General features: G+C 39.5%; 1 protein-coding gene across 2 annotated transcripts; it reads right to left on the minus strand.

The window, feature by feature from the left end:
• Nucleotides 1-229: 229 nt before the first annotated feature.
• SRI (sorcin) lies at nt 230-8,480 on the minus strand. 2 transcript variants are annotated; one of them, XR_013773520.1, is made up of 9 exons: nt 8,172-8,480; nt 7,478-7,564; nt 4,300-4,369; nt 3,540-3,583; nt 2,392-2,539; nt 2,124-2,237; nt 1,630-1,688; nt 789-927; nt 230-462 (listed from the first exon to the last, which is right to left on the minus strand). XR_013773520.1 is itself a non-coding variant. In XM_079299480.1 (8 exons), exons 1-8 carry the CDS (start codon nt 8,217-8,219, stop codon nt 901-903), a joined length of 597 nt encoding a protein of 198 aa, XP_079155606.1. In that variant the 5' UTR covers nt 8,220-8,479; the 3' UTR covers nt 723-900. The 2 variants fall into 2 exon arrangements, 1 of the variants encoding a protein (XP_079155606.1); XM_079299480.1 differs by lacking the exon at nt 230-462 and having other exon boundaries at nt 723-927; nt 8,172-8,479.
• Between the last annotated feature and the right edge of the window lie 6,520 nt (nt 8,481-15,000).

The following is a 15,000-nucleotide window of genomic DNA, read 5'->3' on the forward strand; positions in this document are numbered from 1 at the left end:
GTGCTTTCATTGGTAACTACTGCTGTGATCTGAAAGAGTAACCTGGCAAGAATTTTCCAAATGGATTTTGGCCCTTGTCTGTTAGTTGGCATATTGAGGCATGAAGGACACTTGCTAGGGGTTAATGTGGAGGAGATAGAAACATTCACTTACATGGAACTGAAGTCTGTCTGTCTGTGAAAGGACAGCTGATGCACAAACAGACACAACACAGCTTTTTTTATGATTAAAAGTGCTTTATGTAGTGACACAAACAAAGCAAAAATCTTACAGGAACAAAGCCCACAGGAAAAAAGTAACAGAGCACAAGGGTAGAAGAGTTCTCTGCTATGTTTTGTTGCATCCCTGCTTACAAGAGGTTCTAGCAGGTAGTCTTACACCCAGTGCATGGTGTCACAGGCTTCATCTTCAAAAGAGCTGGCAAAGCAAGTAATCAAAACTTACTGATGTTCTAACAGACCACTGCAAAATGACCAAAAGCCCTTTCAGTTTGTACATCTGTCTTATGTTGCCAAAGACAAGAAAATATGTATCCTCTTAAATCATACATGGTACTGTTTAAGTCATAAAAAGGTAAGTTGCACTCCAGAAACTCATTTTAGTGAATCATGGGGAAAAAAATAGACACATGACTGAAAATCTTACCATTTGCATGATCTGAGTTATCTATAGTGAACTGCAAGTTTATGAAAATAAAAGCATCTTTAATAATCACAGACTGGAAGACAACAGTACATGAGTAGTTTATATTCATTATCAAGACTAAAAAAATCTGTGTAAAGCAATACCTTCATAAAATATGCAATTTCCATACATTGGAGATACATTGGAGGACTTGGCAAAGCAAAACACATACTGGAATGTTAAATCATGACCATCCATGTCTTGATTCCTTTTGATTTAGATACTCATAACACACTGTATGAACTGAAAAGAGAATAACCACTTATTAGATGTATGGCAGAGAATGAGTTTTTTATTTTTCTCCTACAATACTCATTGTCACCACAGTTTTCTGTAAAGAAATTCAGCCCACAAATAGTAAAGCTTTAAAATACTTATCAAAATAAGCAAATAATTAATTAAAGCAAAGCATCTCCTTAATGATAACAACAACAAAAATAAAAACTAGCACACATGGTCCTCCCTCCCTCCACTCCAAAACAACCCCCGAACCCCAAAACACCCAAATCCAGGATGATTTGAATCTAGTGCTCCCTTTTTGCTGCACAGATGTGGCTAGGACACAAGACCCACAAGCCTGAGTGTGATTGGTGCCTGTTCCCACCAGACCTCCACCAATCTTTTACCAGGAAAAATGCCTACCAAGTTTTAACACAAAAAAATGAAAAAAAAAAAAAGAAAGTAATCACAGAAAACTGATGCTAGCAATGATGTAGCTTCTTGAATCACACTGGGTAGAAATTTAGAAAAAAGTATAGAACATTTTATAGAACTCTGTAAAATACACGGAAGCTTTTTGAGACAATACTCAACAAGCCCCAGAACTTCTGGGTTCTCACTGTATATGTAGGGAAGACAGGCACAAACTCAAAACATTATTGATTGTCTTAAGTTTCTCTTTTGTTTTATCCTGGAATTTTAATTGATTCCTTAAAATTTACTTACATCATCATAGTGGAAATTCACAAAACCCTGCTGAGTTGTATCCCTTCTTCTAAAGCATTCTGCAAAAATTCATTAAGAAAACAGAAACTAGGTAAGACGAATTATGAATAAACCATTCTTTTAGAGTGTATAGCACTTTCCTAAAATTCCCCAAGTCACATGAAGAAGAAACATGATGAAGAATACTGCAATTCATTCCAGACTTAAGTTTCCCATCCTAAATTTTTGTATTTACCATATACAACCTTTTATGTTCTGTTAATAAAGTCCCAATTTTGCTAACATAACTCTTCTAACCTCTGGAGTAAACCCTGCACTAGTATAAAATCTTTTTTAAATGGGAATTTAAAAAATCCTGATCTATAATTTCTGTAGACTACTGCTAGAAACCTCTTTTGTAGTACACCAAAGTCGAACTTGAGATAAGTGAATCAAGTTTTATTAAACCAAAATACATTATGGGGATGACATAACAAGGCTATAATGCAGCATACCAGTGAGAGCTCGGAGTTTCACACAGCAGGCAATGTAATCATCAAAGGCAATCTTTCCTTGAGTGCTGTAGCGCTTTGTGATCGCAGTCACAGCCTGGGGGCTCAGTCTAAATCCTATTTGAAAACAAAAAGTCTTATTTTGAAAAGACAGGTAAATTAACAGAATCCAATATATTTTCATTGGCAATATCATGTGTTAGTTAGTAAAGGATGACAACTGCAAAATGGTGTAGTTCAGTGTCAGAAGCAACAACATTTCACAACTTACCCATAGTCATCAAGGCTTTCTCCAGTTCCTGACGATCCACTGTGCCACTTCCATCACTGTCAAAACTTACAAAGTGTTGCTTCCAGCCATTGACCACAGCCCAGAGTTCTTTAAACTCATTAAATCCCAGTGTGCCAGACATATCCCTCTGATTTCAAAGCTAAGAAAAACATTTCTTGACTAAATAAAGCCACCAACAAAAAGTGACAAACAAAGAAGGCATCTCTCAGTAGTTAAAAACTCTTACTTGAAAGCCAATATTAATACAATTTTACTATTATTAATTTATCTTGTAGAAAACTAACTAAAGCATCCCCCAGCACAGATGGAGGTAATATTACCCAAAACCTAAGGTCAGAGAACCTCAGAGAACCTGCTCTTCCCACTTCCTCCCAGTTAAACCTACTAAAGCAATTTTCTCTTTGTGAATTCTACTTTTGTTGACACATTTATCTTTTACCTCCTGCTACACAACTGGAACCAATCAAATACATAGCTGAAATAAAAATAGATACCAAAGAATAAATTGTTATAATATCAGTTCTCTTGTAGTCTAAGTGGTTTGTTCAAGATGAGCTAGAAGCCCTTCCAGTTTAATTTCTTTTTTTCTTTTTAAACAGCAAAACTTTAAGTTTTGGCTAAAAAACCTCCGAAGATTCCAACCTTACACAGTATATCTAAGTCTTCCACAGGTCCTATTGCTGAAGGCCATATACCATTCTATTGGATACTCAAACCTGATTCATTCATGCAACAGGATTTAGGGAGACTTATTGCATTCAGGCTGTATTAAATTAAAATTCATCAGGAAGGATGAGAAATTGGAAAGTTGTCCTATTTGAAAAGCACAGTAAGTGATTTGTACAATACTTCATTCTGGGCCACCAGACCTGACCCTTCATACATTCAGGCTTAGAAGGATACCACTTGCTGTAAAATGATTGGTCACCGAGAACCTCATTTGTTTATTATTTCTTCATTTTTTAAAATTAGTGAGAATGGAGTTTTGTAGCTTCCCAATCACAATGATCAAAAGATTTATCAAGTAAAGGCTGAATGGAAACTACAAAGCATTTCCCAAATATTTTGGCACTCTCTCATCTTTGCTTACATAATGCAAAATGTTTACATTTCATACTAAAGGATACATCCAGCATTGAGATCATAAGTCTGCAAGTTTCTAAGTTGAAAGCTGTTAAAATTAGAAAAAGGAAAAATAAATTATGTTAAGAGCATAATCTTCAGTTTTATATAAACATAAAATTGCAGATTTATTATAAATTTAAATTATATACTGATTATATATTATAATGTATAAACTATTATGTAATTTGTTCCCCTGTATACAGCCATACCATATTTTTGATCCAAGTAAGAGCCATTACTTATTAGAAAAACTGACAGTAAACAATTTGGAGGCAATTCAAGTTATATTCAAAATTAACTTGCACTTATCTTAAGCCACAACAGTTTTGGGTTTCAAAGTGGTCACTTACTTTTCCCCCCCCCAACAGACACCATTTGAGCAAGACAGTTTCACTCACAGAAGCTGTAAACTGAATAGGAGGTATCCCAGCAGAAGAGTCCTGCCACAGATTTTTGGTCAATATCAAAGCTCAGCTCAAACCAAAGCAAAGCACCTTTTCAAGAACTGTCTGTCCATTACAAAACAAACCACTTTAAATCCATAGCACAGCAGAGTGAGGAACTAAGGAGGTCAAGAAGGCAAGTCCTTGATGCACAGAGCTGAATACAGAGAATTTACATGTCCAAGATAAGGAAAGGAAACCCATTTGCCATGCAAAGAGAAAGCCCCAGCTCTGCAGTAGGCACAACTACACGTATTTTCTAGTAACAGGAAGAATTAGTGTGCTTTAGATTTGCTTGTTTATTTAAATTATAACTTACGTTTATATGCTCCCGCAATCCCTGACTGGGTGAGGCATCTCTGTAGCTCATCAGCATCTATTTGTCCATCCTTTCGGTAACAGAAGATGCATCAGCTATTAATACCCTCTCCCAGGCTGCTTATTCCCAGTACCCACTCCCTTTCCATTCAATTAGTTATCCTTCTCAAGACATCCTCATAACTCACAAATGTAAAAATTCCTATTTGTTTTGCAAGATTGAGCTGCTAGCAGAACAAATGAATGTAGAAAGCAAAGAACTCTGAATTAAAAGCAAAACAAACTCAGAAAAGATACCTATCTACATGGCTTGGAAAATGCCTCACTTCCAACAAATCCTTCTTAGGGCCAAATAGAGGAAAAAAAAAAAGCCAAAGCATGAAAGCAATGAGCTGCCAGAACTGGAGGTGGAATTCTAAGTTTTATTCCTCACATCCCCAACATAAAGTTTGGTTCACACAGAGTTTAATTTAATCTCATTCAGGAATGGAACATTATGTCTCTGGATATAAAAAATGATGACACTTCTGTAAAGCATTAGAGGATGAAAAGCCAAGTCAGGGAGGTTTAGGTTGGATATCAGGAAATTATTTTTCACCCAGAGAGAGGTTGAGCACTGGAACGGGCTTCCCAATGGAGTGATCATAGCACCAAGCCTCACTGAGTTCAAGAAGTATTTGGACAACACATTTGTGCACTTGGTGTGACTCTTGGGTGTCTTTAGCAGGGCCAGGACTCAGACTGAGTGATCTTTGTGGGTCTCTTCCAACTCAGCATAGTCTACGATTCTGTTGGCTACAGCATTTTCCTAATGTTTTTAAACCCACTTTTGAAAGCTCTTTTTTTCTAGAACAGAGACATGCTACTGAATGATATGGTGGGAACAGCACAGCCTGATAGCTTTCAGAAATAAAGTATCATTGTTCTTAAGAGAAACAGCAGTTCTATGATAAAAGATATTTGAAAAGGTGTGAAGAAAAGGGCAACAATGTTTTAATTCTATGTAAAGTTAATGGCAGCTAACCACAAATTTGCTTCCTATCTACTCCATCGGTCTAATTATACAGATGTACTTAATACTTTATACTCACAAGGAAAAAAAAAAAAAAAAAAGAGACTTGAAATAGTCATTAATATTAAGTAATTAATCTCTTCAAAGGCCTTGTATCTTCTGAAATAAAGATACAAACTGCATACCTTTAAAACAGAGTAAGATAGAAAAGCATGACTGTAATCAAGATTAACATTAACAAAAACATGCTTTCCATTTTTGGTTTTTCTAGTAGAACATACCCAGGTGAAACTAGACAATGCATACGGGCTTTGCAAACAGGCTAAAAAAAAATTATTACTTCCTACAGACTGAATTGAATAAAGATTTGAAACATTCCAAATATTTTTTACTTTCTTCTGTAAACAAAGGAAACTAATTCATAAATTCCAAGACAATATTCCTGTTGCTAACTACTTCAAAGAAAGCTCAGAGAAAATATTATCTATTATAAAGGCATAAAAACAATACAGAGAGCAGAAAACCATAACTAAAATATACTAATTCTACAGTAAGTACATATGGATAACTGAGATGGGCTTTTCTATAGAGTTGCATGAATGGCTATAAAAGCAAGTGATAATTTATCTGTTCCATTTCACTGTCTCCTTACAGGGTTTTTATTTCTGCACAGCCACTGGTCCCAGAAACAGACACCTCAGATTCCAAGGACAACTTCAAAAGCTACCCAGTTCATTTCAGTAAGGAATGATTTCTAAAAATAGAAAGAATTTCAGAGTGTTAAGTATTCTTAAGTTCTGACTTGCTCATATCCACCAACCCACTGATTCCCCAGCTTCCAGTATCCATGCCTCACTCGAGAAACCTGGGCATGGTCTATGTTTTGCTGAGATCCAGCTCCTGCCACCTCTTCTCCACAATGCTGCATCCTGTTTGCTGCTACCTCCCTTTCTCTTTACAAGAGGAGCTTATTCACTTCTCCAGAGTCAGTTACTGGCTCCACTGCTGATTCCTGGCACACATCCAGGTGGCACCTGCATGCAGAGGCATCTCAGCTGGCAGAAAAATTGTCAGCACATTCAGCAGAACTCAGCTCTGGGCTCCACCTTCTCAGAAAGGCTTCACTACACAGAGGTCATTTTACTACAAAAACCCACAGTCTAAATATTTTCAAAAGCAGTTAGAAAGAAGTAAGACATAGACTGCAAAATTCATTATTAATTCAGAAGTGTAACACAGAGAACAAAACGAATCCAAGTTTGGTGGGAATCTGAACATTGCTAACATTGCTGAATGAAAATTTTCATGCTGTGGTTGTATCTACCTGAGGATAACAAATCCAAGAGCAGAGTTTTAGATCTGCACACACCCTACCAGTCTGCAATAAATAGCTATAATATGGTCAACACACATGGAACTTCGGCTCAATAAACCTAACTTAATTGCTCCTAAACTCTGTGATACAGTTCAAACAGCACTTATTTCTAGTAACATACATGATTGTACAGGAACAATATATGCAACAAAACTACAGGAAAGAAATTAAAAATGCAGTGCAGAATGACAGGGAAGGAAAAAGAAGTTGTGAATGCCTTTCCTCTAAAAGAATAACCACTGTATTACCAGTAAACTCAGATGTTGGCACAACCTGACAGCTTTTTTGGACAGCTTTTCCATTTGTGAGTCTATTAAGATCATGTAATGACCTCTTTCCTTTTTGCATTTCCTGCTCTTAGCCAGGCCACCTCCACAGCCCACGCCTTCCACTGTTTCTCTTTTCTTTCTCCTAAACCTGGCAGCATTCACCAGCCCAGAACTGAGTCACAATTCAGCTACAAAACTTCATGCATCTATATATTCCCTGTATAACCTATACAGGAAATAGAGGCATACATACCTATGATTGTGTATGTATTTACATATATAACATAGACACTAACAGCATTATTCAAACTCCATAGTTCCTGAACGTACACAGCCATAACATAGACCAATACAGCCATATATACCAAACAGGCTAAGTAAAACAATTATTGATTTTTTATTTTTTCAACTAGAAACACCAGTTTTTCTCACTGCAAACACTAGGCATTCCTCCTTCCAAAGGTAAAGAGTATTCCCCAGGAAAAAAAACATCCAAGAAGTAAATAACATTTTATAAGTTTACCTGTCCTCCTACTGCAGCAAAATAACCGTACAAAGGATCCTGAGCTTGTCCAGGGAATGCTGCAGGTCCTCCTGGAGCTCCTCCATACTTTGGAAACCAAAAAGAATTAATTTTAAATAACTGATTCAGTTAAGGATCTGTACTTATCAACTTACGTTTTTATGTACACACTACGCAAAAAAAAAAAAAAAAAAAAAAAAAAAAAAAAAAATCAAACCAACCAAAACCGAAACTCCTCCTGAAAAAAATCCCCCAAACCAACTTTTCATTTCAGTGCTGATATAATAATGTGCTGTAATGCAAGAAGATCAGTGTAAAACCTTGCACAGGAGCAATCGACTGATCTAGATACAGCCCGGTCTATCTCACCACGGTTTCATTTGATTCCACCCCTAGCAGAAAACGGCGTGCTGAAGAAATACCAAAACAGTGCAATTTTTTTTTTCCACTTCAGAAAAGTTGAGGAAAACAGACGTCTATGGCAAATACATGGAAGAATATGCCTTAAGTGTGACAATCCTTAAATAAAACTGATTCTTAAGTGAAAATCAAGGAATGACACCGGCAGCAGCGGCAGGGCTGCGCCTCCTCCCTCCTCCCTCCCTTCTCCTGCCGGCGCCCCCGAGCCGGTGCCGGCCGGGCAGACCCGCCTGACCCGGCTCTCGGCGCTCGCCCCGGGCCCCGTCCCGCTCACCCCGCCCTGGTAGAACCCGCCGGGCGCCGGCTGCCCGGGGTACGCCATCTTCGCCTGGCTCCGGCTGCGCCCGGGAGCAACCACCCGGGTACGGAGGAAGGGCGGCGACTCCCAGCCCTGGCCCTTCCCGGAGCCCGCGTTCCGCAACCGCCCGGGAGGGGCAAGCGGCGACCTTCCGTCAGCGGGGCAGCGGGCGGGGCCCGGCGGTGCCGTCGGGAGCTGAGGAACCGCGCCCTCCGATCTCCCGCCCCGCAAGTTCCCCCTCCGGCACGGTGGTACAGGCCCAGGGCCCCGGGCCGCGTTTCCCGGCGCAGGCGGGGCGGGGCAGGGCGCTGCCTCGGGCCCGGCCGTGCCGCGGGTCTGGCCGTGCGGGGTGCGGCCGGGAGCGCTGGGGCCGGCGCGGGGAGCGGGCTGAGGCCACCAGCGGCTCCCGGCTCTCAGACACCCGCGGGACGGGGCAGCTCCCCTGAGGAGGAAGAGACTGCGGCCGGAGCCGGCGGCCGCGGGCAGCCGAGGCGGAGCCGGTCCCGGGGCATCCCGGGGCAGCCGCGCCCGGGGAGCGCTGTTCTGTGGCAGCTTTGACCCACTGAAGCGACAGGAAAGCTCCCGGCATGTCCACCGGAGAATCGGCTGAGTTGATGTCAGATTATTTCAGAACCACTGACTCGTCATTTTCCAAAAGGCCGCAAGGCTCATAGACTCAGTTCGTGGATCTGTATCCTGTGTCCCGAGACGCATCCTTACGTGTTTGTACGCATCCTCTGTTGCTACTATTATAAATATGATTCGTGCTAATTAAATTGTAACTATATTGGCAAAATTGTTGCTTTAGAATAAATAGAAAAATTGTACTGAATTGTTATAAAGCAAAAAGGATAAAGGAAATGGTTAAACAAAGCAGGTGGAATCATCCTCCAGATGCTCAATGGGAATAAAGGATAGTAAGGATGTAGATCTGATAATAGTACTAGAAATAAAACTTTAGACCTTGAATTGACGCAGAGCCTTCATCGGAAACAAGACCTCCAAAAGGATGAGAGACCCCCAACCACTGCTGAAACACGTGCAACACAACATAGTGATGTAAATTTTAGGGATAGAAACTAGGAGAAGCTTTCTAGAAGATTTTGTGTTAATCTGTGTTAGCATATAAGTGAGATTTCTAGCTTGATTAATTAGGTATGGTGTGAGAGGAAGGGCCCTACCTGTACCCTTGGTTGGTGTATCCCCTGGTCAGTTTTGCTTATGATTTATTCGAACCTCAATTATACTAAATTACTTACTGTTGAATTTTGTATTTACAAAAATTAATGGATTTAATATTTTTTGTTGTATCCATTTATATACAATTGTTGCTATTAATAAATTGCTGCTAAATTTAATGTTGTTTTTCGATTAACTGGACAAATCAAGCAATCCATTTTCATATTATAACACTTCCGTTGCCTTTTCTTCAGGATCTGACCACCCGTCCCTGTTCCCAAAGACAGAGAACAGCGTATAATTTCTTTTTGGGTCTGTAGGTCCAAATTCTGGAGTAGGAGCTGGAGGAATGCCTGTGTCCTGCTGAAGTGAGGAGCCCTTGCGTGTTCAGCTGGGGGCTGCTCTGGCTTTGGGGTTATCTGAAGAGCTCCAGCTCTGGTCCAGCAGCCTCCTCCCAGCGGGTGGCACAGGTACAGCCCGTGTTTGCACCCAGTACCCCTGGGAGCAGCATCAGCCAGAATGGCCACGGCTTCATCTGAGCTGGCCTTGTGACTGCAAAACATAGAATTGCCTCCCTCTCCTAGGGAGAGCTATTTAATTCTGCAAGATGATGAGAAATCAGTTGCTGGAGCCTGTATGGCTGAAACAAATCTCCTCATGGAGACGTGGCAGGGTAAATGGTGTCAGAAATCTGGAAGCATAACATTTTATTTTTCTGTTTAATAGCTTAATTTCTGAAAAACATACATTTGAGTAGGGCTTTAATTAATTAAAGTGTGCTAACTTATAGGAAACTTTCCATTAAAAGTTTCTGACTTCGAAGTCATCCAGTAAAGAGGACTTTCAGGCATTATCTACATCGCATATATTTCATTATTTGAGCACTAATTGCACCTTATAACTGCTAACAATTGCCAATGACATGAAAACAAAACTCGTGTTCTGTGTAATTTAATAATCAATAGAGTTGCCAAATGAGGCAAATCATAATTTAATACCTTCACCACACAGAATAGTATATATGAAGCAGCTGAAAAACGAAGTAGTGACCCTGTCTAGTTTCTTGGCTTATCTCACAAGGGTGTTTAACTAAGTGTGTTGATATCAAGCTGTGTGGTGGTCAAATAGTTTTATTGACCAGACTTAATCACGTGCAGTGCAGGTTATTGCAGGCTCTGTGCTGAACTTTGTTAGAGTATGTATATCAGTGTCCAGAAAAAAAGCTCTCATAATTAAAATAGGACCTAGAAACAGTGATAAAAATATTAAAGGCTGGAAAGAGTGAAAATAAGTGATAAGATTTAAAGAATTATACACTGATAAACAGAATGTCAAATGGTATGTATGTATTGCCAATGACTTAATAGGAATGAGTTTTTGATTGCTTCAGTGAGAAAAAATCAGATACGATTCATGCCAGTTGGTAAATAAAGACACTAAACTGTACAGGTGTAGCTGTGTAGGAAAGGAAGATGTGTTTTATAATTTGGGGTTGAGGTTTTCTGTGCTTTAATTCAGCGTAAATATCTGGCTATTCTCCATTTTCAGTACTGCTACTGAGACTCCTGGCATACATCAAATCATAGAGTTTAGGCTGGAAACATTGAGATCACCTGTTAAACCAGCACTGCCAGGCCCACCACTAAACCATGTCCCTCAGTGCCACATCTACAGGTCTTTTAATACCCCCAGGCAGGGACAGTGATTCAGCCACTTCCTTGGGCAGCCTGTTCCATGCTCAACAGTGCTTTCAATAAAGACATTTCTCCAAATATCCAAAAACTTCCCTTGACACAACTTGAGTCCATTTCCTCTTGTTCTATCTTTTGTTACTTACAAGTAGAGACTGACCTCCACCTCACTACGACCTTTTTTCAGGCAGTTTTAGAGAATTATGCTGTTCCCTTTCAGCCTCCTAATCTCCAGGCTAATCACCCTGGTCCCTCAGCTGCTCTTCATCAGATTTGTGTTCCAGAGCCTCCATCAACTCTGTTGCCCTTCTCTGATCTTGCTCCAGCACCTCAGTGTCCTTCCTGTAGTGAGGGGCCCAAATGCACTGCTCTCAGCAGTTAGCATTTACAAGATTATTTGTATTTAAACATACATGAGCAAAATAGCTAGGAGAGAGATGTAACCAAAGGATGTATTTTAAATGGGTTGTTGGGTAGGCATTTTGCTTGCACTGGTGCATTTGCTTATTCCTTATCTGAGGAAAACAAAGGCTGCAAAGGAAGGCTATTTGAGGAGATTAAGAGTACACATCTGCCTTCTTCTGAAGGGCTACCAAGCTGTGGTAACCTTTTAAGTTTTGATATGTTCATCATATCATATCATCAACACACCAGTAAGAAATCTGTGTAAAATAGTTTCTGATTTTGCAGATCTCAAAGACTGTGTGATCCCTCTAGTGGGAATATTGAAGTCAAGCAACACAGGATGCTAGTACTATTGCCATTTTTTCCCTTTTTTTTTTTTTTTTAAATAATTCACTGTATTTTCCTAAGAAAAGGCCTAGGTAAAATAATTTTGTTTAGAAAGGGAAAAGTATGGGCACAGTTTTCAGAATGGAGCTACAGTAATAGAGTTATTGCCTTAAACTCTGGTCACAAGTCACATTTATTGTGTGTGCCATGCTTCCTCACACTGAACCAAGACTAGCATAAACCCATGACAAGACACAGACTTTCTGCTTGCCCATCTGCTCTACTTCTGTTGCCTCTAGGTCTGGGTACATCTAATCCTGACATGAGCTCACACATGGTGTGGGAATTTGGTCACCCTGAACTGAAAGCTTTGAGCTGGATCATGCTGCCAGTTCCATTCCCATCTGGTGTAGTGGCTGGGAGCTTGGTGCTGGTGTGCTGAGGCATCACGCTTTCCTGACAACTGCAGTAAAACTGGGGAGGAGACAGGGGATTAAAGTGTAAAGTTCAATTTTCTTGACGTGTTTACTTAGCACAGTTGAGGGGATAAAAATTTTGGAATAAGTATACTGCTTTAGGAAGGCCAAGAAATAGTCTTGTCACCCTTTTAATTGCAATACTTGAGAAGAGACATAATTTTTAACAGTGAAAAAATAAATATAGTAGAAACCAGATATCTCTAATGTAATGCCTGACTTGGTTCCCAAACGAATAGTGCTTCTGTGTGCTGCTACTTTTTTTTCTCTTTGATGCCACCCTTTCATTTTTTATTTAATGTACATTATTTATGCTCAGTTCTACAGCCAAGTATTTTGTACAGGATTTCCTTTAATAACCAAGTTTTATGCTGGATTCATCACATAATGTACTTGAAAGGATAAGGGACAAGGGGAAGACATTTCTGTCACTTTATAGATACAAAGAATACAGAGAACAAAATTTTCTATAGAATTTAGTCATCCAGTTTGAGCTACCTCAGTTTTTCTGCAACTTTATCTGTCTTCCAGACTTTTCTCTCCCAGCTGCAAATTCTTTAATAGATGGTTCAGAGGTCATCAACTCCCATTACTCCATAGTCATTCCCTTCTTTGTTTTGTCTGTGTTCAGAGTTATGGAAATTGTTCATTACTCCCTGGGCATCAGCAAGAGTATCACTAAGAGAAGACCTAAAACAAGATAACCTTAATTGTGGATGGTTCATCTAGTAAGAATTTGATATTTTGAGGCTAACAGTTAGCTTTTATTCAATGCAGTACAATAACACAATTTACCACATCCATTTAATTATAAATACAACAGTTTGTGCATTCCCCAGGCGTGAATTCTTTATAGAACAAAAGCTGAAATGCATTTTTTCAGTAATGATAATAATTTCTTAGATCTGGTACGTTGTAGTCAGATGGCTCCCAAGATGGTCTTATCTAAAGAGATAATTACAATATAAAGATATCTGATGATAACAATGATACGTGCCTGTGACATGAAAAAGACATTTACAGCACTGCTTACTTTGCATATCACTTTTCAATGATCTTTATTCCTTTACCATCCACATACCTTATTTCAAAACCTTCAATACCAAGAGCTTGGATAATTTAAAACAGATTGATGACAACCAAAACAAGTCATGCAAGGTATTTTAATTATGTTGTCAAATAACGTGGGGTCAGGATTTGGGTGTCTGTTTTTGCTGGAGAGAAGCCAGAATATGAAAATGAATTGTGTATAAAGGATTGAAGCACAGAACAAGTTCAGCAATAAGTCATCTGATTCTTTCTGTACAACACTTTCTGCAGTCCTATGTGCCAGCATAGATGTGCTCATATAAATCAGAATATATATTCTGCTACTTTACCTTCTGAAAGGCTAAGATTCTGCTGTACCAGCTGCATGGTAAGCAAAGGCTACTGAAACTCCAGGTGCAGATGGAAAGGAATTGCTTTGAAGCTTTATTCTTCTGAGGCAATGTCATGGGTATCCAGCTACCAAATGGATATTCCTGATGATTTAGGCATTATCCTCTCTACCACCCCCCCTCGTGAAAGGTGAGAAATTAACTCATAGCTGATTAGTTTAGTAGTGAGACAGGGACAATACTTCTGGGCAAAAAACCAGCATACATAGCATAGAAATGATGCTTCATGTGTCTGAATTCTATGATTGTCACCCATTAGGTTCCCGATGTCCATTTGGGCTCTCATTCTTAGCTCCAAAATTTGTTGAGAATCCAGGCAGAGAGCATTTATTCTCTCCATGTCTAGTGCTTGGATGAGTCTACACCAGCGTGGTACTACCAGAATTAATTTTTGTTTGCTGATTTGTAATTTCCATAGTCAATGAGACTGGCCAGATTATTGGGGAAATGTCTTGGGCTGGTGTGCATGTGACTCATGTAGCAGAAGGGACATGGAAATAAACAACTCCAGGAAAATTAAGTTTAGGTTTTCCTTACTTGTGTTTAAGTGCTCCATTACCACCTATGACACAACAGAGTTTTTAGCATTTGGGGAAATCCCAAGTTTCAGCATACTGGAAGTGAAAGAGGTGTGCTGCACTCTGTGGGGAAAAGTCACTTTCCTAATCACGATGTCTCCTCTTGGTGCTTGTTTTGGTTAATACTTCTGTTGCAGCATGGGGTGTGTGTTGAAAATGCCTCAAATATTGCAACACACATCCCCAAGTGGCCAACACGAGATGTATTTTCAATTTCTGTCAGTTATACTTGAGTACACTCTGAAAGCAATGGCAATGAACACAAAACTTCTTCCTCCACCTCTTGCTTTTGTAAATATTTTTTCCTCACTTGTATAGTCTGTGGCTTTTTTCTTTGTTCTCCGTATTAGTTTTTTTTTGCTTCTTTTGTTCAATTTTTTGAAACCTATTATCTCAGTTGGTAGAGCATGGTGCTAATAACACCAGGGTCATTAATTCAATCCCTGTATGGGCCATTCCCTTAAGAGCTGGAATTGATGATCCTTGTGGGTTCCTTTCAACTCAGAATGTTCTGTGGTCTGTGAGCTTTATGAGTTGCTAGAAAGGAATAAGCCTATTGCTGTCCCAAAAAGAGCCCACTAGATGTCACACTGCTACTTCTAATTCAGGCATGTCAGCTTTTGCTTATTGGCTGTATAACCTACACCTGTTTTTTACAATAATCAAATATAAGTTCTACCAAAGGTAGAAGCAGAACTCACCTAGTCAGG

The sequence above is a fragment of the Erithacus rubecula genome (assembly GCF_903797595.1).
Source record: "Erithacus rubecula genome assembly, chromosome: 3".
Taxonomy (NCBI): domain Eukaryota; kingdom Metazoa; phylum Chordata; class Aves; order Passeriformes; family Muscicapidae; genus Erithacus; species Erithacus rubecula.